This window comes from Anguilla anguilla, chromosome 10 (genome assembly GCF_013347855.1).
Source record: "Anguilla anguilla isolate fAngAng1 chromosome 10, fAngAng1.pri, whole genome shotgun sequence".
Lineage (NCBI taxonomy): Eukaryota > Metazoa > Chordata > Actinopteri > Anguilliformes > Anguillidae > Anguilla > Anguilla anguilla.
This window is the reverse complement of record NC_049210.1, coordinates 22839835-22864528: the sequence shown is the minus strand read 5'-3', so window position 1 is coordinate 22864528 and position 24694 is coordinate 22839835. Positions and strand designations below refer to the sequence as shown.

Here is a 24694-nt window from a genome sequence, read left to right as displayed (position 1 = left end):
AAGTCCGAGTTTTCGTTCTATTCTTGTCATTTTGCGATTAGCCTATATGGAATTGACGATGAGAAAGTAATCAAACAGCTAATTTTTTACAACGTGTGCATGTTTTCTGCTGTTGTTGCCAGTTATATTGGAAATGTGAATGCATTCTGTCGCCTCGGATGTCAAGACATGAAAGTGAATGTTCGCATAAAAACATAATGAATGTGTTTGAGAGGATATATAAAACCGTTACAATCTGACTATTGGCCTGTTATATCCTATTTGTTGCATAACAACGGTCCAAGTTCAACTACCAACGACAGTTTTGCTTGACAACGGTAAAATATGCCCAAACAGCTGCATAAGAATATTTCAATTCCAGGTGATTAAATCGATAAAAATCAATAAATACAAAAGTAACCATATATAGTCATTGTTGGTAACCCTTTGTATATAAGAGGAATAAACCCCTCCGGCCTGTCCCGGTTATTAGAAAATAATGTAGGCTACTTTGGTGGTAGTATGAGGTTACAGAAGAAATCATAGGACAGATGGACCGACGACAACGTCGCTTTTTCATAGTCAGTGGCTAATTTGCCTAATCGTCGCGAGACTTTAGACCGCGGTGGAAACGCAGACAACCATGGGCTGAAGGAACCTTTTAGTTCCTTGAAAAGTAGTTCCTGGGACTAAAAGTTCCGGGTACTTTTGGTGGAAACGCGGCTTATGAAATTTTACGCATTGTATAGCTATGTCATGGTGGCACACTAACAAAGTTATGGACTAGTAAGCCTGATGTTGAAGGATTGAATCCCGCCCCGCCCTCAGGCAGATATTTTCATAGTTTACACTAACGTTTTCTTACGCTTATATTTGCTTTACCAAAAGTCACTCATGGCCACCCGTATGCATTTCATGACGGCAAATGTATTGATTTTCTTAAAAAGTTACACCAGTTGACCACTGTGCCATTTCTACTAACTATGGGCCTCATTCACCAACCATTTTTAAGAAGAATTTTCTTCTTAAAACCCACTTACTCGGTTTTCACGAAGATTCTGACATTCACCAATGTTTTCTTATTTGGGATTTGTTCTTAGGTAAGAACAGAATCTATGCACACTCAAGAGCACACTTACGCACATTTGAGTGCTGATATGTTTGTGCAAAATAATTGGTTATTGCGTTTTCTTCAATTCTACAGTTGTATAATATTATATGATTTAAATTACAATAATATTTTTATCATTTAAAATATTTTTTAATAATTATTTTCATTATTTTACAAAGAATTAAGGTGCCAGGTTTCACCTCAGAGGGTGGTTCCCTCAGCGGGAGTTCATCTGTAAATAAATGATCAAAATCAAACCATTGTAGTGATCTTTTATTTTTGGGGGTTTCAAATATGCAATGTTTGGTCTATACTACAAAAGCAACTGTTTAAAATTTGAATACAAACTAAGCACTTAGGTAACACTTTTTAAACACATGGACATGTTGAAGAAGAGAACACTTATTCAGGGTCGTCACTAAGGGGGTGACACCAAAATGACTGGCAATACATTTTTTGTGCAGTGTTTTGTGCAGCGACGGGTTTACTCCGATGCAGTTTACTGCCGGTTGATTTAATTAGCGGTATTAATATGACCAGAAGCGCTTTGTCGTTTGAAAGCACAACACGCAATTCCTTGCGCCCACCAGCATTTTTTTATTTTTTAGTTTTGTCTCAGATTTGACATCAAACCATTTTTTTTTACTTCATCAGTTGTACATCCTTCTCCGGATACAGCGTTCACGGAACGAGAAATAGCATCCCATGCATCTTTTTTTGTGTTATTTTATATCCACTACTGACGCTACTAAATATGACAGGTCGTTTGCTGTTCACTTCCCACAGCAATATCTCCACTTCAGAACTACTGACGTTTTTCTTACATTTGGAGTCCGGTGCTCCACCGTCTTTAAATTTTCGTTTGGGCATTATTGACTTTGTTCGCTCTCAACTTTTCTTTTCGATTTCTGTGTGTGCACACGGCCCTGCACTCTCATGCCCTTTTATGGGGATTGGCGGGGCGTTTACCTATGCTAATTAGGAACAACTGGCACGCGCTTTACATTTACGAGGACAATGGGATTCATCATTTTAAGAACACATGTGCGAACAATTCTGCGGTTTAAGAACACGTCGTGAATCTGACGTAGACTTTTCTTAGGATCTTTCTTAAGAACAAATTTAAGAAAAAACTTGAGAAAATGAGAAAGCACATCAATGCTATAGATTTCATACATATTATCACACGTTACTTTACCCACTACTTCAACGACTGGTCCGTTATACCATCTCTTATATATACCGTTCGATAAGGAAACTCAGCTCGCTCATGGCCACTTCACTTACTTCGTACTAGAGTCTGTGATCATGTCAACCTTCACCTACATGCCCATTCTGCTAAAAACATATTGTTTCAACTACTCAATTTCATCATGTCTCCTCATTTCTCTTGTACTATTGTTATTTTATCATATGCAAAGCTTGCTGGGACATATGCATCTGCTCCTATAGAGAATAGGCAACCACGTGATGGTGCATTGCATTCTGGGTAGTGGTTGCCATTATTTAGGATACACCTCTTTGTTTACATTCATTTTGATTACAGCATCCACAAGCACACAGCGACAACAAACAATAATCAACAGAGAAAATAAACACGAATGGATCGGGCGAAGATCAAGTGCAAGATTCCTTACCGAGTGAAGCTGAACAAGGAAGCAAAGGAGCGCTTATTCGACAAAATTAAGGAAATGAATGGGCTTGATACGTACGAACATAAAGAGTGGTCGGGTGACCTCAACGGGCTACCGCAAGTAACATTTACAGACGTGTTTTCCTACCTTGTTTGTGGTGTGAGCGCTTACACATTCGAGCAGTTCAGAAATGATAAATCTCTCGAGGCCCAATTTCAGTTTACAAATGGATTACAAAACCGTCGTTCGCACAAATCGCCATCTCACCACACACACACCTCTCTGTGTCACCATTCTAAACTCAACAAAACAACTTCTTTTTCCAAGGCCAACACTGCATCACATTTAGTCATTACAGTTTGTCTTTCACTTAGGTCACATTTCGGTTAAGTTCTTTACTTTCACTAATTGTGCTTTCCAGCCCAAAAACTGTTGTTGTTGTTGCTGTTGTTTCTGCACTGTTTTGGACTTGTTTCTGTAGTGGTGATTAGCTGTAAATGTGAGGGCTATTTTGATTGTTTTTTTATCATTCATTTTATACATATTTCAATGTTATTTATGCCTTTTTTTGCACTCTCAACGCCTCAGTGAACCTCCGCTCAAGCGGATCCTCAGTTCCATGGGTGATCCTCAGTTCAAGTGGAGTGTGCACACTGCACATGCATGGCAGGCATAGCAGAGTCTTGCACACATGTTGGGGCTCTCCTGTTTAAAATTGAAGTAGCAGTGCGGGGGACCAAGACAGTCACTGACGTTCCAGTCTACTGGATGATGCCCAGAAATGTGGACAAGGTCCAAGCGGAGGTGGGCTACAAGATCGACTTCTCCTCTGGTGCAGCTAAGAAGAAGGCGCTCGACAAGTGCATCAGTGGAGAGGAATACGGACTCGTGTTGGCTGCAGCGTGACCCCAAAACCCACACTTTCAGACCTGTCACCCCTACTTCAAATTTTGCATACTCACAGCAAGGCTGTTTGTCCTTCTGGAATGGAGGACTACTACCATCATTATGCAGACCCTGTAAAGCCAAATGTAGTGCCAAAGTCCCTACAGCACGTTCGTGACCCAGGAAAGGATGGATGCGAACTGTCTGTCCTGCACCAGCACTGTGAAGGCCTCACACACGTGGTAGCGGTAACAGAGACACAGATGGCTGCGGTGGAAACTAAGACAAGAGAGCAACATCGATCCCCTGCCTGGTACACATCAAGAGCAGAAAGAATAATAGCTTCCAATATCCATGCCGATGTGTCCACCAGTGTTGCCAGACCAGCTATGTCAACTGTGAGGAGGGTGTGCTACCCCAAAAAAACAGCAACCACAGCTGTCATCAGATGGGGGATAGACCACAAGGAAGAAGCAAGGCATAAATATGTCACACTGACAGCATCCCAGCACGGGAACCTGAAAGTGGAGCAGTGTGGGTTTATAATAAATCCATCATTTCCAGAAGTTGGGGCATCACCTGATGGGCTCATTCACTGCACATGTTGTGGGAAAAGCTGTCTGGAAGTCAAGTGCACATTTAAGTACCGCAACAACTCCATCCTGCAGGCCTGTGCAGATGACAGTAACTTTTGTCTCCAGCTAACTGATGGGAAGTTAAAATTGAAGCGGACACACAAGTACTACAGCTAAGCACAAACACAGATCTTTGCGACTCTGTCAGAGTTTTGTGACTTTGTAGTGTGGACACAGAAAGACTGTGTTGTGGTTCGGATCATACCGGATGTGGACTTCTGGACGACACGTCTGACAAAGGCACAGGAGTTTTTCCTCAAGGCTTCTCTACCCAGGCTTGTGGCTTGTCACTACACCCGAGCAGCCTCCACAATACCGCATGCTAAGCCCTTAACCGAGTTACAGCCATCTCACACAAGAAGGCCAAAAAATCGGGCACTAGAGAACATAAAAAACTGTGGTGCCTGTGCAGATGGTCTGAAGACCGGGACGGCATGGTGGCTTGTGACAACGAAAACTGTGCAATCCAGTGGTTCCACCTCGGGTGTGTGGGACTCAGTCAGGCACCTTTAGCAAGTGAGCCGTGGCTCTGTGCCACATGCACACAGACAAACTGAAACAGTGGAGCACAAGCATGTTTTTGTATTTATATCTCCCTTATTTAGGCACTTTTTTGTTCAATAGTTTGTCTTTAATTTGTATCTTTACATTGTTTTTTTTTTTGCCTTGCACACTTACGCAGAAGACACAGTCGCTATTTGGACTTTTCAGTGCAATAAGTTTTCTGTTCAGTTTTTATATTTATATATATATATATATATATATATATATATATATATATATATATATATATATATATATATATATTTATATTTGCCTTTTGTATATTACTTGAACTGTTGCACATTTAAGCAGAAGATACAGTCGCTATTATATTTGCCTTTTTTAAAATCTCAATTGTACTAAATGTCAATACTTGAAGGTTACACTGCCACTTTACTTCTTTTGCCTGTTGTATTTGCACTACATTGGTACTGTGAACTTTACACATATTTACTTCAGCATTGCACTAATCAATATAATGTTACACAAATAAAGACATTCAGAATTGGAGTAGCCTCACGAGCCAGTCACTTTTTTCACTTCGTTCAACAGAGCCTGGTTGATGCCTTGACGTTCTAGGCATAAACAAAGGAGGCTACCTTCCCGGGATTTGGGCGGCGCTCCAAATGTGGTGATGATTTTGGGGATTCCCTGAAAACTTCACCCGGATGGACGTAGTTTTGCAGGACGTAGCAGTGCACGCTTTGGTGAGCTCCGTGACCGTCTCAACTCGTGCTCTGAGAGCACATTAAGTCATGCTAACATTAGAATGTTTTAACATGTGCCCCATATCATGTGCCATGAAAATATTGGATGAAATTTACTGACTAGCTAACGTTAGCTAACTGTTAACAAGCTAACTTTACGTTAACAGGTTCCCTTTGTACGTTAAACAAGCCTCACGTGTGGAGCTTGGTAGCGTTTGACCCATGGAGCTATAAAGAATGAATTCACCCTAGTCTATTGTTAATGTTAAATTGGTTAACCTTAACATTAAATTATATAACCCTAACGTCACCAGTTTGTCAACAAATTTAAAGTGAATTGCACCTTATCGCTAGCTGTTCACTCGGCGAGTGCGTGTACAATCGGCAAGTGAGTGTATCAGAGTTGAGTTATGTGTGTGTGAGAGAGAATGAGAGTGAGTCAAGTAAAATCACAGTGTGATCGGACAGTAAAGTTAATCTTTGCTCTTTGGGTTAGGTAAAAGTCATTTGAAAATCTGCAGGGAAGTCTAGTCGCGGTTGTAGCCGTGCCAGCAGTACAAGGAGAAGGAGCAAAAATCTAAGTGTATCTTCGTAAATCGATGATCACAAAAAATTTTTATTTAAAAATCATCTCTGTTTGAAGTTACAGTTAGGCCTGAGGTCTCCTATAGGTTTAACCTTGGGGTTAAGGCAAAGATTAGGTTAATAAACAACTTTTTAGGTTACGGTTTTGCTAGCTTATCCAAAAAGTGACGAGACGACCCAATGCGAGCCGACGAGAACGCACATCAGGCACACAACACTCTGTGTGAAACAGGACGTAAGGCACCGCCCTGGGTGAAATACCAAGTTTTCAGGGAGTACCAATGACTTTGGCCAGGCATGGTCTGAAACGTGCACCGGAAAAACATTACCGGAGGCAAATATTTCCACAGACCCGCATCAGTTCGCCACTATTTGGAGAAAATGGCTAATGTTAACGTCAGAGCACCAACAATACCATCAAAGTTTATCACCGAGATATGCAGAGTCTGCGGTTCGAGGTTCGATAATAAAAGAAACAAACACAATTGTTTATTGGTGATAAATTTATTTATTTAATTCCTTTTTGGTTCAACAATTCCACTTGCTCTTCCATTATTGATTGTAACAGGCAAACAATCAAAACCATTGCTTCTTCTGGCCATTTTTCTGGGTATTTATTTGATATCAGTTTGCATACCGTAGGCCACGCTTGAAAAATGAAGCTTTTGCCAAAATCCTGTAGGCAAGCAACCGAGTACATCTACATGTTCGATAACAGCGTATCCAAACACACGCGGTGAAGGTCCTTCAACGAAGTCACACCATGTATTTGGCAAGTCTGTGATATAACAGAATTAAAATCTTCTTCGAATTTGTCCATAATTCTGTTTTTAGCAGATAATTTGGGTTACCTCGATAGCTTTGTCCGTTTCACTGGTGTGTTTCAGTCGGGACTTAGACTGCAGCACAGACGGAACAGAGGGAGGTGTCGGGGGGGGGGACCGGCACACTGAGACAGACAGTTCGATTAACCATTAATTTTCCATCATTTATTATGTAGGGCCCTATGAAATCCGTTTTATTTTTTTCTAAATACCATTTTATTTTTTTCCCAAATTCCGTGTTTACCGTTTTAATTTTTCTGGATTCTGTGTTTTATGGTTTAATCCCATTTTATCATCAAAAACAATTTAATAACAATTTATTATCCTTAATCAACTGAAAATATGACAATACATATACAACTATGAACACAACAAAACACAAAATAGCTTAATCCAAAGCAAACCATGCTAATTTTGGCCAAATAAAGTGCTGCACAAAAGAGCTTCACAACAAAAACATCTGAAAAAAAATCTGTTGTAGCAATGAGCAAAACTTAAAGAACTGCTTAATGAACAGAGCTATCTGTGTCTAAGTTTTCCATCTCTCAGAGACCTCTCCATTGAAATACATGATTGTCAGCCTCTTTGTGTTCAGCTCAGTGAGTGTTGTAACTTAATAGGTTACATGGTTAATTTATTGTAATTCATTGAAAGCTGTTAAACATATATCTATATTATTTACAGTAAAAAGAAAGAGTTAAAAATAAATACATTTCATTTGTATTACGTTTGATTGATATTGATTCGAGATGCATTTTTCTGCTGTATTGGCTAACGACTGTAAAAAACTAAGAGTACCATTATGCCTTGCGGCTGGAAAGTAGGAAAAAAAGCGACCGTTATTTTGTAATTTTATATGCGACTGAGACGTAAGTGCCAAGTGAATAGACTTGTTTATTGTTTGGAAAAGTACAAAATGTACGTCAACTGTTTGTCAATATAAAGAAAGCTTTCGTTTTCATATCCAACGTACTGCTATTATTTCGGAGGTAGTTATACTACAGTGAGTGCCTCACGCTTGTCTGTGAGGAGTTCATTTTTCTAGGTTAGTTGATGTGTTGAACGCAGTCGCGCACGTACAAAACCCCGCCACATACACAACTCCCCAAAACGGGGAAATGTTTCTCTTCGTCATTTTATTTAAGCAATATCACACGAGAGGGAGTGCTGTTATACTGTTTACAATAATTTATAATGGCTTTTGATTAATTTAATCAGAAACATGTTAAATTCCATGAGATTAGGATTTTTACCGTTAATTCCATTTTTATGACTAGATTCCGCCATACTGTCCACATCGCGGAAATCATAGTGCCCTAAATGGACTGGTAAATGGACTGCATTTATATAGCACTTTTATCCAAAGCGCTTTACAATTGATGCCTCTCATTCACCAGACCAGTTAGGGGTTAGGTGTTTTGCTCAGGGACACTTCGACACGCCCAGAGCGGGGATTGAACCAGCAACCCTCCGACTGCCAGACAACCGCTCTTACCTCCTGAGCTATGTCGCCCCCATTAATGTGGTAGGCCTATGCATGATATGAATAACGCTGTTAATGTAGTCTACATCACAAGGGGGTTTATGTCAAAAGCATACGGTTTAACTAGATGGTTTCATAACAAAACTGGGGCACATATTAGCTAGTCAAGGCACATCACACAGACACAATCTTGTCAAGGAAAATCATGTCCTCGCCTTCACATGGGAGCACCATGCTCACTGGTATGGTCTCACTTAGTATGGTGTACTTGGTGCGTACACATCCAATCACGCACTCCACATGGACCCCCACAAGTGGTTAATTTCGGCATGCCTGCGGCTACAAAAACTGCATTCCTGCTGTTCTCCAGTGTTGTCCTTTGGTGCAGCTTCATCCACCTCTGACCTTTGTGCAGCTACATCTGGTGGTGCAGCTTCATCCATCTCTGATCTCTGGCCAGCTAGATCCGGTGGTGTTGCTTCATCCATCTCTGACCTCTCTCCAGCTACATCCTGTGGTGCTGCTTCATCCATTTGTGCTGCAGGTGCAGTGTTGTTCCCTGTGAGAGCTTACTGTCTGTTTGTCCTCCAGTTAAACCGCTCAGTGTGTGTTGCTTTGACTTCTGTGTGCCCGAGGTGTAATGAAGGTACCCAGTAAGGATGACATTGTAGCATTTCATAGGCTGGTTTGCCTGAAAAAACACACAGAATTTATTTGATTAGTTATGTAGCTATGCAGCCAGCTAGTTGTGCAAAGTTAGCTGTGTAGCAACAACCCAACAACAAACAACACATCTTGGCTACCCTACACCATGTATGAGGAGCTAGCGGTAACCACATAATAGTTAAATGTGTTTTGATTATAACTTACCTGTGTGAAAATTCCGTGAACACACGCACATGTGTCGGGAAATGTTGCTGAAGGTGATGTTTGTTCGTCTTACAGCTGCTACCCATGGCATGCGACGCCTCTTTGTTAACTTGGCAACCTGAGTTCCATTGTTTTGCTTCCAAGCTGGAAAGCCAGAGCCGGCCCAACGCATAAGCGAACTAAACGCCTGCTCCAGAGAGCGCTTGAAATGTCCCAAAAAATATTTTTTTGATATATTATATTATTTCAATGGTAATCATACAAAAACGCAATATATTATGTTAACGGGCTGCCTAGCTAATACTACTGGTTTAATCAATTCCCACTGCCTCTGTCAGAGATGGCGTCACATTAATGCGCACTGTAATGGACGTTAACTGCATTTTGATGCAAGCACAGTCAGTCAGATTAACGTTAGGTTACAGTCCTCTCCTCTGCGTTGATGGAAAAAGCCGCAAAAAAGTAATGTCGCAAAGAAGGACATATCTTTCTGGAGCAGAGAAAAGAAAGAAGAAAACAGATGATGAGAAAAAACAGCAAGATAAAGGTATGTTTGCACAACTAATTACAGTATTTTACCATAAACATTCCACTGGTTGGTAGATGCGTCAAACAAGACTTCAGTTCAGCCTAGGTATGTTCAGCTAGCGTTAGCTTGCTAGCTATCATTTTAAACACATTAGCTAGATTCAGCCGTTAAAATCAAAATTTCTCTAGTTAGCTAGCTTGCTATTATACATACAATTAGGTGGATTTAAGATGTCAAGGCTATTTAGGGATGTTTAATCAAATGTTAACTTTCCTAAGACAAGATAGCTAACAACATAGCCGAGCTAGCATATGTTATTTTGTTTTTGTGTTGTGTGAAGCATTGTTAATGTTTGTTTTTAAGACCAAATAAAATCAATCAATATCTTGTCTTAGAAAAGTGGAATATCGAGGTAGTTTGTAAGAGGAAGAAATAAAACGAGTAAATGTCTGAATTAAAGTAGTTTATTTTGGAATTTTTTCTGATTATTATTTAATAATGTCTATTTTTTACATTTGCATTTATTTTTATATAAGAAGGAAACTTTACTGAGGGAGGTACTGTTTACCTAAGCTATTTTAATTGTAGTTGATCGTTGTTCTGCACGTTGCAAATTTTTTGAACCAAAAGCAATAAAAGTGGTTAACTTGTTTACAGTAAATGCATAGTCTGCTGGTTTATTTTGTTACTTTTCAGTACACCACATTCAGAATGCCACTTAGTACTGTATAGCACTTTGAATATTAAAGTGCAAATTAACACCAGACCACTCTTGTGAGTTTGATACCTTTTAAGATTAAAAACCATAGAAAGGTAAAAACATGCCAGGCTGACATTGGTATGATGTAAGCAACGCAACTACAACTAATACAATTGATAATGGGTGTGTTAGATTTACAGTAGGTGTGCAAATGGTCAAGCATTGACAATAGTCAATAGTATTGGCGGCGCCGAGGCAGTGGGGGCCCCCCCCAAATCAAATTCTGCTTAGGGCCCCTGTGGAAAGCTGGGGGAAAAAAAAAAAAAAATCAAATCGCACTCCATTAGCGATCCATTTCCCACGCCGGTCGTGAGAACAGTTATGGCAGTTGATAATACAGCAAGTGTCACAGATCAAAGTTGAGTGGACCCAAATGCAGACTCAGACAGCAAAGTGGCGAAACTCCCATAGGAGATGTTGAATGCAACGGTACACAATACAGCAGGCAGTCTCGTAGTCAGTTCGTGCAAAAGATCAAAACCAGAAAATCCACCAGGGCAAAAATACAAAAACAGAAGGCAAAATCAAAGTCCAGAAACAGGTGAAGGTCAAAACAGGAAATCAACAAAGCAAAGATGGCAGGCAAAAATTGGTGGTTGGGAAAACAGGCAAGATCAAGCACGAGACAAACTGACAAGCGAAAACCGTTGAAAGGCACTGTAAACAGGCACAATCTGGCACCGAAGAGCAGGGGAACAGAGAATATATACTAGGTGGAGCAGGTGAGTGAAATGAGAGATAATTGAACATGCAAACAGGGAACAGGTGAATGAAGTGCGATTTATTAACTAGTGTGTGAGAATGCAACCCAAACAGGTGAGAGTGATCAGCTGGGGGGAGAGAGTTAGAGGAAACCACGCCCATAGTACAAACCGAAACAAAGATCGTGCAGGAGAAAAACAGATAACCAACTAAAAGGTGAAATGACAAAAGGAACATAACAGCAAGCATTCACCATTCCACCCTGTTTTTAAGTTGGATAACATAAACACCACCGCAACATCTACCTCCACTACTACTACTTCTCGGTCTCTACCGTAGCTTCCGTGTCCTAAAATACCACAATGCCTTGCGTTGCTCACGTCACAATCCCGTTCTCTATTTTCTAACTATCAATTCTTCCGGTTCTACTATGCCTAGTTCTCACGTAAGGTGACTGATCTAGCTTGGCAAAACAGTGAAGAGGACTCCGACCTGCAGATAAGCCTATCAAAATGCCTATAAACCTTACAAACACTAAAAGCGCATCTCCACGAAATAACAGAAGACGGAACAGGACAGAAGCAGAGGTGGGTAACCCGGCTTCAAAGAGTAAAAAGACTGACCATGTATTTGCGCCACCAACATGCACTAAACCAGCTGATTACAATAATTAGTTCTCCTACCATGGTGAAGAGTTATGCTAATTAGAATCAGCTGCTTTAGTGCATGGTGGTGGAGCAAATACATGGTCAGTCTTTTTACTCTTTGAAGCCGGGTTACCCACCTCTGGACAGAAGGGTACACAAGTTGTAACCTAGGGAGCTCTAATTCTACGGGCTTGCTGATAATTTTGTCAATCAAGGCACGTTGGATGGCAGTCAAATCTGTGAGTTGCCTACATACACTGGCCATATTTCAGCTGCGCTTCTGATGCATTCATACTTATGCCACTGCACCCTTTGTCACAGATACTGTTTTGCATATATAGCAAAGCTATATAGACTATATAAATTCACACAAGGATAGCCATAATCCACAACCGTTTCTTAAAGGGTCACTTTGCATTTCTCACTTTCTCGCTTTGCAAAAAGAAATGATATCTCATAAAACACACGTTTTCAACGTACAAAATGCCAAGTTACTCACACATACAAGACATACATTGCTTTGGAATACAGCTTATTTAATTTTGGTGAGGCAAGATAACCTATATTGTTTGTAGTACAGTAACTTGGCATCATTTTGATATCAATACTTTTAATGGCAGGCCTAGATTTTGCCAGTTTGAATGAATGAGTTATAGACGGTGTATGTCTTGTATGTGTGAGTAACTTGGCATTTTTGTACGTTGAAAACGTGTTTTTTATGAGATCTATGATATACCTGGCAATCTCAGTCTTTACAAACTTTAGCCAGATTTGTGCTCCTTTTACTTGTATTTCTAAAATATGTTTGGGACGTATCTGGGCGTGACACTTTTTTATGCGTGGGGATGAGTGGGCGTGGTTACTGAGCCTCTCTGGTTTGGGATCAAATTCCAACAATGTGTTTGTTGCTAGTCAGCTGCAGTAACGGCAGATGCTAAGAAGTCTAGATACAGCGAAGCAAAAAGACTAAATGATAGGGCTTGTTGAAAAAACTAGAGTCAACATTGGAATCACTTTTCTTCATTGGCATCAGCTGAAGTTCACCAAGGGGTTGAAAAGCGATGGGGAGTATAGCCTGTATAGTGTTAGACCTGAAAGTAAGTTTTTTACTTTTGGCTAGTTAGTCTACCTTACACAGCTAGATGCCCGAGGTTGGGTAGCCTTTGTATCAAATTTTGTTCTTCCATAAAAATTAGCTAGCTTGATAATTCACCTGCATTTATTTAAATCAGGGGAAATTAATTTGATACAGTGTACAAGCTATCTCGGTAACATTATATGTAATCAAATTCTCTTAGAGAGCTAACAAAAGTTGCTAACAACTTCAAAAGGGTTACAGATAACATGTCATTCACTTTACAAGTATGTTAGCTAGCTATGATAGACCTATGTGGCCTGGTAATGTTACTTATTCAACTTGCGATTCAGTGTTTATATCCACATTCTAACTAAAGGGGGTATTTCAGGTTAGCTGGATAACTGCATGCAGTAAAACCCAGAGCAGCTCTTTTTCAGTCCATGTTCCAGATCTGGGAGGGTTCCAAGTTTTACTCAGTGCAGTCATCCAGCTAACTCAGTAATCCATCAGGCCTAGAATAGCTAAATACCAAACCAGGAAAACACAAAATAGTTGCACCGGCACGACGGAGTAGCTACTGTACAGTGTTCCCACATGCTAAGAGGTATACTCTGTGTAAAGATTGTTATAACACTGCTTAATTACTGTTACCATCTATATGGAATCATTCACCTAGTTAAAATGGCTATTTCCAATATCTCTGACCACCTCAACTCTTTGCTTGACATTTTCCACTGCACGTGAAGGCCATTTGAGTCTCACAGCCACCAATTACTCAGGAAACTTTTGCGCCAAATGGCAACTGACAACATGTCCTTCTGTCTGGCTGTGGTGGGATGGCTACCGAATGAACGTGGAGCCTCGGAGGATGATATAGGTGATTTGCAGGGCCGGAGTGGGACTTATTTTCAGCCCGGGAGTTTCATGCCTCAGACCAGCCCACTTTAGTTCAAAACCTATTATACTGGAGATATATAATTATAGCTTGTAAGTCCGCTATAGTGCACTATTCTGTACAACCTTGATATTCACGGTGTAATTTTATATAACATCATCATTTCCAATTCAGTGCAAATAAGTGTAGATTCACAACTTTAGTTTATTTCACAAATATGAGAACATTGCAGAAGTGCACACATATTATATATATATATATATATATATATATATAAATACAGATAAGAAAAAGAGCAAAATAAAATAAAACGTACATATTCAACCCTGAAACATTGACATGTATTGTACTATTCTCTACCACCTCACAATGTGTTTTGTAGATCATCAAAATCTATTTGTCAGTGCAAATGACTGAACTACTGAAGATATGCAACCCTCAATCATGAATACATATAAAAGTATTGCTCTGTTCTCTCAAACTTTGTTATTCACAGTATAACTTTCTAAGGACACTGTGGTAGGGTGGGCGTGGTTTTGCGTTGGCTGCAGAGAGAGAGTGGGCGGGGCGGCACTCAGCTTGCTACAGTGGTGGCCCGTGCGGGGAGACGGCAGGAAGAGAGAGAGAGAGAGAGAGGAGGTCAGAAATGGATCCAAACCGGAGCGAGACGGCGCAGCCTCTCGTAGCGCTGGCGCGGAAGCTGGAGGGGATGGCCCAAATGCAGGAGTGGCAGGCGGCCGTACACGCAGAGCAGATGGAGGCTCTGCGTGCACAAGCCTCCCTCCAGACAGCTGACTGCCGCCGGGGAAACAAGCTCCCGGGACCCGCCGTCCCGATCCCCTCTCCGGATCCACCTACCCAAAATGACTGCCGACGATGACATCCAGGCATTCGTGGAGAGTTTTGCGGTGGCAGCGGAGGCGTGCCAGTGGCCCCACGAGGAGTGGGTAGTACACCTCCTGCCCCTCTTAACTGGGGAAGCCCAACAGGCGGCGCATGGGCTGCCGCCCGGAGCCCGGGCGGATTACAAGACCGTGAAGACGGCGATCCTGGACCGACTGGGCTGCAGCCCGGAGGATTACCGGCGCCGGTTCCGGACGGCGAACCTGGTGGCGGATGACCGTCCCTTCGCATACGCCCAAAGGCTAACCCACATGGCCCGGCGTTGGCTGCAACCGGAGATCCGGTCCGCCGGGGGCGTGGTGGAGCAGGTCATCCTGGAACAGTTCCTGGAAGGATTGCCGGAGGGAACGGCCAATTGGGTGCGCTGCCATCGCCCGACCATTCTAGAGGGGGCGGTCACCCTGGCGGGGGACCACCTAGCGCTATACCCCAGCTCCCAGCAGCAAGCACGGCCGGAACCGGCGCCCAGGAGGAGACCCCCTCCTCGTACTGGCCCCTCCCCTGTCCCCAGGGCTCTGCCCCCTCCCTTCCCTCAAACTAATCCCCTCTTTTTTCCGATTCCCTCTCCAGGTCCAGGCTCAGTGGCAGGGGGCTCCGGCTCGCAGAGGGCGCCTCAGACGCTCGGACCGGGGTGTTGGCGGTGCGGACAGCCGGGTCACCTGCGCCGCGATTGTCCACTTATGGAAGTGGGGCAGGTGGTCCGGGTGGTCGGGCCGTCCACTTCTGCTCCCGATCAGGAGGGAGCGTACTGCATCCCGGTAAGGGTGCAAGGGAGTGAACACCAGGCGCTGTTGGATTCGGGGGCTGTGCAGTCCCTGATCCAGCAAAACCTGGTTCGAACTAAGGCATTGGTAAAGGCACCCTGGGTTTCCATTCGGTGTGTGCATGGAGATGTGCACAAGTATCCGGTAGTACCCGTGGAAATTTGTTCCCAGGGAAAAACGCATATCGTGAAGGCTGCGGTTAGCTCCCGGCTTGCGCATCCCCTAATCTTGGGTACTGATTGGGCGGGGTTTAGGGAGATTTCTAGAAACATGCTGGGGATGCGATCACAACCGATAGGGAAGTGTGACGTGTGTGCTGTTGACGGTGGTGGCGCAGGGCCGTCCGACACGGCCGAGGCGGAGAGGGACCCAGGCAAGCCTCCGGGTGAGACTCCCCGGGGTCCTGTATTCCAACCCGCGGAGGATTTCCCACTCGAGCAGTCTCGGGACGACACCTTACGCTTTGCCTATGACCAAGTGATGCGTATTGATGGTCAGCAGGTGCGCCCCGATGCAGTACTCTCGCACCCTTATTTTTCTATTATTAGGGACAGGTTGTATCGAGTGTGTCGTGACGCTCAGACCGGTGAAAAAACGACCCAGTTGTTGGTACCCAAAAACCGCCAGGAAATGGTTTTCCAGGCGGCTCATTACAACCCCATAGCGGGACACTTAGGGTATGATAAGTCACTACACCGAATAATGGCTCGGTTTTACTGGCCGGGCATTTGGGCGGACGTACGTCGGTGGTGTGCGTCCTGTCCCGAATGTCAATTAGTGAACGCCCCGGCCACCCCAAAAGCGCCTTTGCGCCTACTACCCTTAATAGAGGTTCCCTTTGATAGAATCACTATGGACCTCATCGGGCCATTTGAACGGAGCACCCAGGGATACCGTTTCGTGTTGGTCTTGGTGGATTATGCGACCCGGTATCCCGAAGCAGTGCCGTTGCGCAATATTTCAGCTAAGAGTGTTGCACAAGCTCTGTTTCAAATTATCTCCTGCGTCGGAATCCCGAAAGAGATTCTGACTGACCAGGGCACTTCGTTTATGTCACGTACACTAAATGAGCTATACGGATTACTGGGCGTTCGCTCTATTAGAACCAGTGTATACCATCCCCAAACAGATGGGTTTGTGGAGCGGTTTAATAGAACTCTGAAGTCCATTATTCGAAAGTTCATTCACGACGATAGCCGAAATTGGGATAAATGGTTAGTCCCTCTATTATTTGCAGTGCGGGAGGTTCCCCAGGCCTCCACGGGATTTTCTCCCTTTGAACTATTATTCGGTAGAAAACCCCAGGGAATATTGGACCTAGTTAAAGAAAGCTGGGAGGACGGTCCAAGCCCCAGCAAAAATGAGGTGCAATACGTCATGGACCTGCGAGCAAAACTCCATACACTGGGTCGGTTGTCACGGGAGAATTTGCTCGAGGCTCAGGAACGTCAGCAGAGGCACTACAATAGAGGGACGAAACTACAACAATTCTCGCCGGGAGATAAAGTCCTGGTATTACTTCCAACCTCCAGTACAAAATTACTCGCCAAGTGGCAAGGGCCCTTCGTGGTCACACGACGAGTTGGGGAGGTTGACTATGAGGTGGAGCGTGCTGATAGAGAGGGAGCGAAACAGATTTATCACCTCAATTTATTAAAAGCATGGAAAGAGGTGGTGGCTGTTTCTCTGGTAACGGTGGATCAGGAGAGGGACGAGCTGGGGCCGGAGGTAGCAAATTCAATCAATCAGACCCCACCCCTTTCAGATAGCCACCTCTCGCCAAGTCAGAGAGCAGACCTTGCCCTGTTGCAAAAACGGTTTGCGGATGTGTTTTCTCCCCTACCAGGATGCACGAACCTCATACACCACCATATCGACACCCCCCCGGGAGTAACGGTACGTTCCCGTCCCTATAGACTGCCGGAGCACAAAAAGAAATTAGTGCAGGCAGAAATAAAGGCTATGCTGGAGTTGGGTGTAATAGAGGAGTCCCACAGTGCCTGGAATAGCCCCATCATGCTGGTAAGTAAGCCGGATGGCTCTATTCGGTTCTGTGTGGACTATAGGAAAGTGAATGCTGTGTCACATTTTGATGCCTATCCTATGCCTAGGGTCGACGAACTCCTGGATCGGCTGGGCACTGCTCGTTTTTTTTCGACACTGGATCTGACTAAGGGTTATTGGCAGATTCCCTTGTCTGCAAAGTCCAAAGAGAAATCGGCTTTCTCCGCTCCGGACGGTTTGTACCAATTCCGAACACTTCCGTTTGGGTTGTTCGGGGCCCCAGCCACCTTCCAGCGCCTGATGGATCGGCTGCTACGTCCGCATGCTGCGTATGCTGCTGCCTATCTGGATGACGTTATCATCCACAGTAGCAGCTGGGCACAGCATATGCGGCATGTGGGGGCGGTGCTCAAGTCCTTGAGGCAGGCGGGGCTCACGGCTAACCCAAAGAAGTGTGCGATTGGCCGAGCGGAGGTACGGTATTTGGGGTACCACTTGGGAAGTGGACAGGTGCGACCTCTGGTGGATAAAACCGCGGCGATTGCGACCTGCCCACGACCCAAGACGAAAAAAGAGGTGAGGAGGTTCTTGGGGTTGGCCAGCTACTATAGGCGGTTTATTCCGGCGTTTTCACAGCTGACCAGCCCCTTGACTGATTTAACTCGCAAAGGTGCCTCAGATCCGGTCCAGTGGACGGAGCTGTGCCAGCGAGCGTTTGAGAGGGTAAAGGAAGCCCTCTGCGGGGAGCCGCTCTTATTCACCCCTAATTTCTCTCTTCCTTTTATCCTGCAGACCCATGCATCGGACAGAGGGCTGGGGGCTGTTTTGACCCAGCAGGTGGAGGGAGTCGACCGCCCGGTGCTGTACCTCAGCCGCAAACTATCCCAGCGGGAGGCGAGGTACAGCACGGTAGAAAGGGAGTGCCTCGCCATCCGGTGGGCGGTCGGGTCCCTGCGCTACTACCTGCTGGGTCGCCCATTCACCCTCTGTTCGGACCACGCTCCCCTCCAATGGCTCCACCACATGAAGGATACCAACCCGCGAATCACCCGTTGGCATCTGGCTCTACAGCCCTTTAATTTCAAGGTGGTTCATAGGCCGGGGGCGCAGATGGTGGTGGCGGACTTCCTCTCTCGCCCCGAAGGGGGAGGGGGGGGGGGTCGGTCATCGGCCGGATGGCTCCCCGGCCTAAGTCGGGCGGTGGGGGTATGTGGTAGGGTGGGCGTGGTTTTGCGTTGGCTGCAGAGAGAGAGTGGGCGGGGCGGCTCTCGGAACTCTGCGCCACAGCTGTTGGGGATTATTAATCAGCACTGATGGTTAATTGTTTGATTGATGGACAATGTGCTGATTACCTCGACAGTGAGCCTGGACGCTTAAAAGCCGGTCTACAGAGACAGAAGAGGACGGACTGGAGACGGAGGAAGAGCCGACGGACGGTCAGCAGTGAATTGTGTGTCTGTGTACTGAACAGAAAGCCGCGTGGCGGCCGTAAAAATAAAAAGACGCATTCGCGTCCAAAAATAAACTCTCGTCTCTCTCATCTCTTAAACGAGCGGTGGCACTCAGCTTGCTACAGACACCATAATCTCTTTTTCCCTGTGCATGAGTGTAACATTAATGAATGCCTGAGCAGTGCACTGGTCTCTGAAACTCAGTTTATTACAGTATCATTGTCCAAAGACATGAGAATGTCTTTCTCAGTGCACATGAACATGAATGCCTGTAGGTGCTCCTGGGTTGAAGTGCACATGTCCAACCCTCAAACATAAATATGATTGCACTATTCACTACAACATCAAAATATATATTCAGTGCAAATGAGTGTTCACAACTAAAGATATCCAATCCTCAAACATAAATTTAAAAAAAATAAAACAGAAGTATTGCACTGTTCTCTGCAATTTTGTTATTCCCAGTACAACATTCTAAGGACATCATAGTCTATTTTTCCCTGCTCTATAGCTCTATAGTCAAACCTAAGCAGACATTTGCTTATTTCTCCGAGAGCTGAGTTGGGGAGCCCATTTTCCCTCACCAGGCAGAGTTTCTAGGGTCCAGATAGGCAAAATCTGAGCAAAGTTTTGCATTAGCAGAAAACCTCCTATGAATACTGTCACAGTGTCTACAATGACGTTGTGTACTTTGACCTTGAAGTCAGTATCAGGTGATGCTAGTGGCTCATCTTCTGCAAGCTCTCCTAGAATTTTTTCTTTTTTCTGACCCTTTTCTCAGTAAGGGCAGTCTGCACTACCAGCTCGCAGTCTTTCTTCACTTGCAGCTTTCCATTGGCCCACAAACTCATCAGCTGCTCTCTTAACTCCTTCAAAGTCTCTAACGTACTTCCTAAGGCTGTCCTCTGTCCCCTCAACCAGATGTTGAGCAGTGAGAATATCCATTCCCCTTGACTAAGTATTTTGAAAGAGGAGGTGTATGCTCAAAAATGCGAAGGAATATTTGAGCAGTAAGCACTGTCTCAGACTTCAAAAGGGCTTCAATGAGTCCCTTTGCCTTGGCCCTCACAGTTGGCTTTAGTCTACCGTCTTCTAGAATGGTGTCTAAAGTCATAAGCACGTCAAAAAACAAGGCTTCCTGAGGATTCCTGAAGCACCCAAACACTTTACTTTAGAGTCTTGTCCTGACTCATCTTATGAACAGTGCTATATCAATAAGCAGTGAAAACAGTGATGCACTTTCCACAACACTGCCTGTTGTGTCTGCCAGTACAATATTCAGAAGATGCGCGTAACACCATATATGAATCTGAGTAGGAGACTGCTCAGAGAGAAGTGTAGAGAACCCCCAATACTGTCCCTGCATATTAGCTGCACCATCTGTTGAGTTGCCCACACATGTGCCAATGTCTATATTGAGCTTCAGTAATACTTGTTTCAGTAGCTCTCCAAAATACTGCCCTGTAGATGATTCACAGTCCACCATAGCAATCAATCTTTCATGAATGACATCTATGACATATCTTAATATGATAGAACGCTGGTCCTTTGAGCTGATATCTTGGGTCATATCTACTTAGGCTGAAAACATGCCTGCCTGCCTAACTTCCTCTACAGTAGTGGTCTTTATCAATTGGCTGATGACATCCACAACTTTGTTGATTGTGTCTTTTGACAGCAGGGTAACAAGAGATCCTCTGCCCTTTGTGCCAGTTTCATGCTGCTTCTTACTATTCTCTATGCAACTGTTTACATGCTGTTGGAGGCAAACGTCATATTTGCTCAAGAGTAGAATCAGTTCTAGGACGTTGCCATGATTAACAGCAATGTTTTCCAAGCTAGAGGAGCCTCTGCTTTATCTCCCCTGTAGCTAAGGCCACATTTGCCTGTAACTTTAGTGACATCCACTATGCGCTCCATCACCTGATGTTTCTTCTTCACTTGCTCGCTATGTCATGACATTTGGTTGCCAATCAACAGGCTTTTCACATATGCCTTTTTTACATGTAGAAAGTAAGCATCTGCACTATCTCTATGGATCTTACTTTTTTCATGTTCCACTATCCTTTGTTTCCAGGCTTTCATGCCTCCCTTTATGAAAGGGCTATAACTAACCAAAGGTGCAAATGCCAAACAGACAGTACAGTACAGAGATTGATTTTTTTCACAGTAAGTCAACCACTTGCGGTTGGTTCCATCTTTGCTGTTGAAAACTTTTGGTATAGGAAGTTTTGGTGTTTGTTGAGGATGATAACAAAAAAACATATCTATATCCTGTGACTGAGGGCGAGCAAAGTAATCAAAACAATCAACAGCCTCATCTTCATGTGTCTTTTTCTTAGCTTGTGGTTCAGGCGTCTGCTGCTGAGCTGTTGTTGCCTCTGTGATCAGTCCCTGAGTAGACTCTGCTCTCTCTTTTACACTTCCTTCAGTAGGCCTATGAGACTCATCTATACCTGCATTAAATCACAATAAAAAGCTATCTGTAAGGCTTAACTGATTTAACATGGAAACACGTTTTGACTGAAACAACGTAGACTTTCAATTGTGGTCTTTGTATGTTTACTATTCTACTATTAATGATAAACAGCATAATAGGTCACTAGTAATATGTGGGTATAAATAGTGGTGATATTGGAACTAATATATCTGGTTATGTTAGTACAACAGCTCTACCTGTGCCTTCCACAGCAGGGATCCTTCTGGGCACATTACTGAGTCCTGGCACTGCCTCTGACACTAAATCAAATTTAAAAAATTAAATTGTTATAATTTTCAACACAAGTCCCCCCTCCCTACAAAAAAAGTGTTCTGATCGTCTTTAACATTGAGCAATCCTACCTGCCCACTCTGGAGTTATGGGCTCATGGCTGGTGCTTGGTACTGCCTCTTCTTCACTGCCAGCAGCAAACTGGTCTACTGGCTGCTGCTTAGAGACTACAATAGACAACAAAGTGTCTCACACTTAGGTGGCGTTGTGACATACCATTTTGCATTTGACAAAGCACTTATTCGTATTGTATACATTATATGCCATTATACAACGGCTTGGCTGAATATTCGATTCCGGTTGGTCTAAGGGTGGGCATTATTTCTCAGTAAAAGGACACTTTGGCCTGTTAACAGTTCTAAAATTGATGCGGTACAAAATCCAGCATTCTAAAGCAGTTTAAACAGCAACATTATTCTTTTGCTCTTGAATTGTTGTTACATCCACTCCCCTTTTCAATGTCAAATTTCACAATTGATGGAAACGTTGAATCACATTTCTAGTTACTGTTGCTAGCTTTATAATTACGGTTGCCAACCATCCTGCAAAATAAGGAATCATCCCTTATTTGGACAGTAGAATAGGCATTCCGCATTTAACTCATGGCTACGGGACGCATTTTCATCCATATGTTTATGAACAATTGCGTTTATAGTAACCGCTGTTTTGAATACAATTCAATAGTTAGCTAGCTAACTAGCAGGGATAACAAGCATGCCGTAAGACCATTCTGACCTAAAACCAATCATTTTAATATTGGCTAGGTGACAAGTGACGGATAAAGCTAGCTGGCATTCAAAACCCGTTTCAGAGGGTTTTAGAAAGATGTTAGTTCTACACTGCGTGACCACACCATTTAAAAAGCAAGACAGTGCTAGGGAGATGAATTAGATTGACTTATGGTTTCATGCAGTTTTATTAAATAATGTAATGACAAAAATGACCAAAATTGGTGCAAATTGTATGGTATAAAATGAGAAAGAACTATTTCTTTTGAAAGAATCATTGTTTTCATAGAATTAACGACCAGAGGTTTTTTCTTAACAACGGTGCAAATATAACTACCAATTAAAGCCGCAAGCGGCGTTGGGAGGGGTCCAAGCATTGGCACCATCGCGCCCCCTATGGAGCAATTTTAAAATGGCTTTGTCCTCATGATCATATGCCTTCACCCAACATATCTACTGAATATCATGATGATCGTATAAAATATTGATGACTTATGGCCAATTTTGTGCTAAGAGATGCTGTCGGATGACTTAGTTGCGTCGCCATGGATGTGTCGTGGCCACTTCCCGTAAAGGCCTTTACTATGTCGTAACACTTAGATGGCATGTCGTAACACTTAGATGGCCTGGCGTGTATGGACAGCTGCAGTGTTTCTGCGCCACAACTAAAAAAGGCGTCACACTAGTGTTGTCACGATACCAAAATTTTGACTTTGATACTGATACCAGGTTTAGTATTACGATACTCAATACTGAAATGATACTTGAAACTTAAACGATGCTAATTCGATACTCGGTACCTAACAATACTGAAATTACCTTAATAGATGAGAAACATAATGTCCAAAAGGGTTGACCTCATTTTAGAATTCATGGTTTATTAAAAACCTGGTTTATGAACAACCTTTAAGTTGAAGCCTGTTCAACATATTAATAAGCATAGGACTATCGTGTTACAACACTAAACAATAGAAAAATATATTAAATAAATTTCAAAAATGTAACTATTGTAAACTAAATAATCTTTAAACAGGTCTTTCACTTTTAAATAGATCTAAAAACAGCATATTCTAATAACAATACAGCATCTTCCTATAATAAAATATTTACAAATTAGAACACCTATTGCTACTGAAGTCAACTGAGTGGAAGCTTGCGCTGTATCAGGGAAGTGAATGCACAAGCGCAGGTCACCTCACTTGGCAACCTTAGTTGCTACTGCCATCTAGCGAAGATTCTGACAAACTACACTTTTCATCCTCTAAATCAGTAATGCGGGAGACACATTTCCCTGGCTTTTACATTTGACGCAAAACTACCGAACGTCGGAAAATTCTAATACGGAACCGTTTTTTTTTTTTTTAAGTACCGAGAAAGTGCTGAAGTTTCGGTATACGGTGCAACACTACGTCAGACACATATTCCAATCCATAGCTCAGCTTAGCAGAGAATGCACATTTCAGAGCGCCTCAGAGACAGATAGAATAATAACACATAAATACGCATTTCAAATAATAAAGACGACATTGAGAAAAAACGAAACAAAAGACGAAATATCAACTCGCGACCTGCGTAGTGCTCGCAGATTAGCCTACCGTATTATTTATTTAGACACTGGCATATAAGAAAATTTTCGGTTATGCTGACCGATAAAACGCTATTCCAAAAGCAAAATCAGACATCTTATACATCGTTAGAAAGCTTATACTCTCACCTACGGAATAAATGAATTGTCAATCAAGCCAAATTGTACTAAAAAGGGCGACAAAGCCGTAAGCAACAGGTGTGGTATTATGCACAGCTATTTTTGAAGTTAGCCACAAATGCGCGTCTATTTCACAGATGGATTGTCCAAGACAATATATGACCACTCAGCCGCAAAAGGGACATCTCTACGCGTAAAACCATTGGTAAAATTGTATATTTGTTCAATGTTTAGACCCAGATATTGACTGTAGAATAACATGGTATAATTTTTAAAAACTTTGTCTTGTTTATTTCGTTATTCAGTGGGCAGCATTTTCACTGCTGTATTGGCATATTTTAGGGCTAATGTCGGGTTTATCTTGTTGCTACGGAATATTGCATTACATTACATTACAGGCATTTGGCAGACGCTCCTATCCAGAGCGACATACAACAAAGTTTATAGTCATAATCGGGAATAAGTGTGTCGAAAACCCTAGAGGGCAGTAGCCTACCGTTCC

The 24694-nt window shown here is 43.1% G+C and overlaps 1 protein-coding gene across 6 annotated transcripts in view; it reads right to left on the bottom strand.

The window, feature by feature from the left end:
- LOC118206226 (astrotactin-2-like) overlaps positions 1 to 24694 on the bottom strand; it is a 466985-nt gene that overhangs the window by 76006 nt on the left and 366285 nt on the right. Inside the window, exon 18 of one of the 6 annotated variants that reach the window (XM_035378599.1) lies at positions 6450 to 9077. The exons of the other annotated variants lie outside the window; for them this stretch is intronic. Within the exon in view, the coding sequence (XP_035234490.1) occupies positions 8892 to 9077 (186 nt within the window). The 3' untranslated portion in view covers positions 6450 to 8891. Of the gene's footprint in view, positions 1 to 6449; positions 9078 to 24694 lie in introns of those variants that run through there. 6 annotated transcript variants of the gene reach the window in all.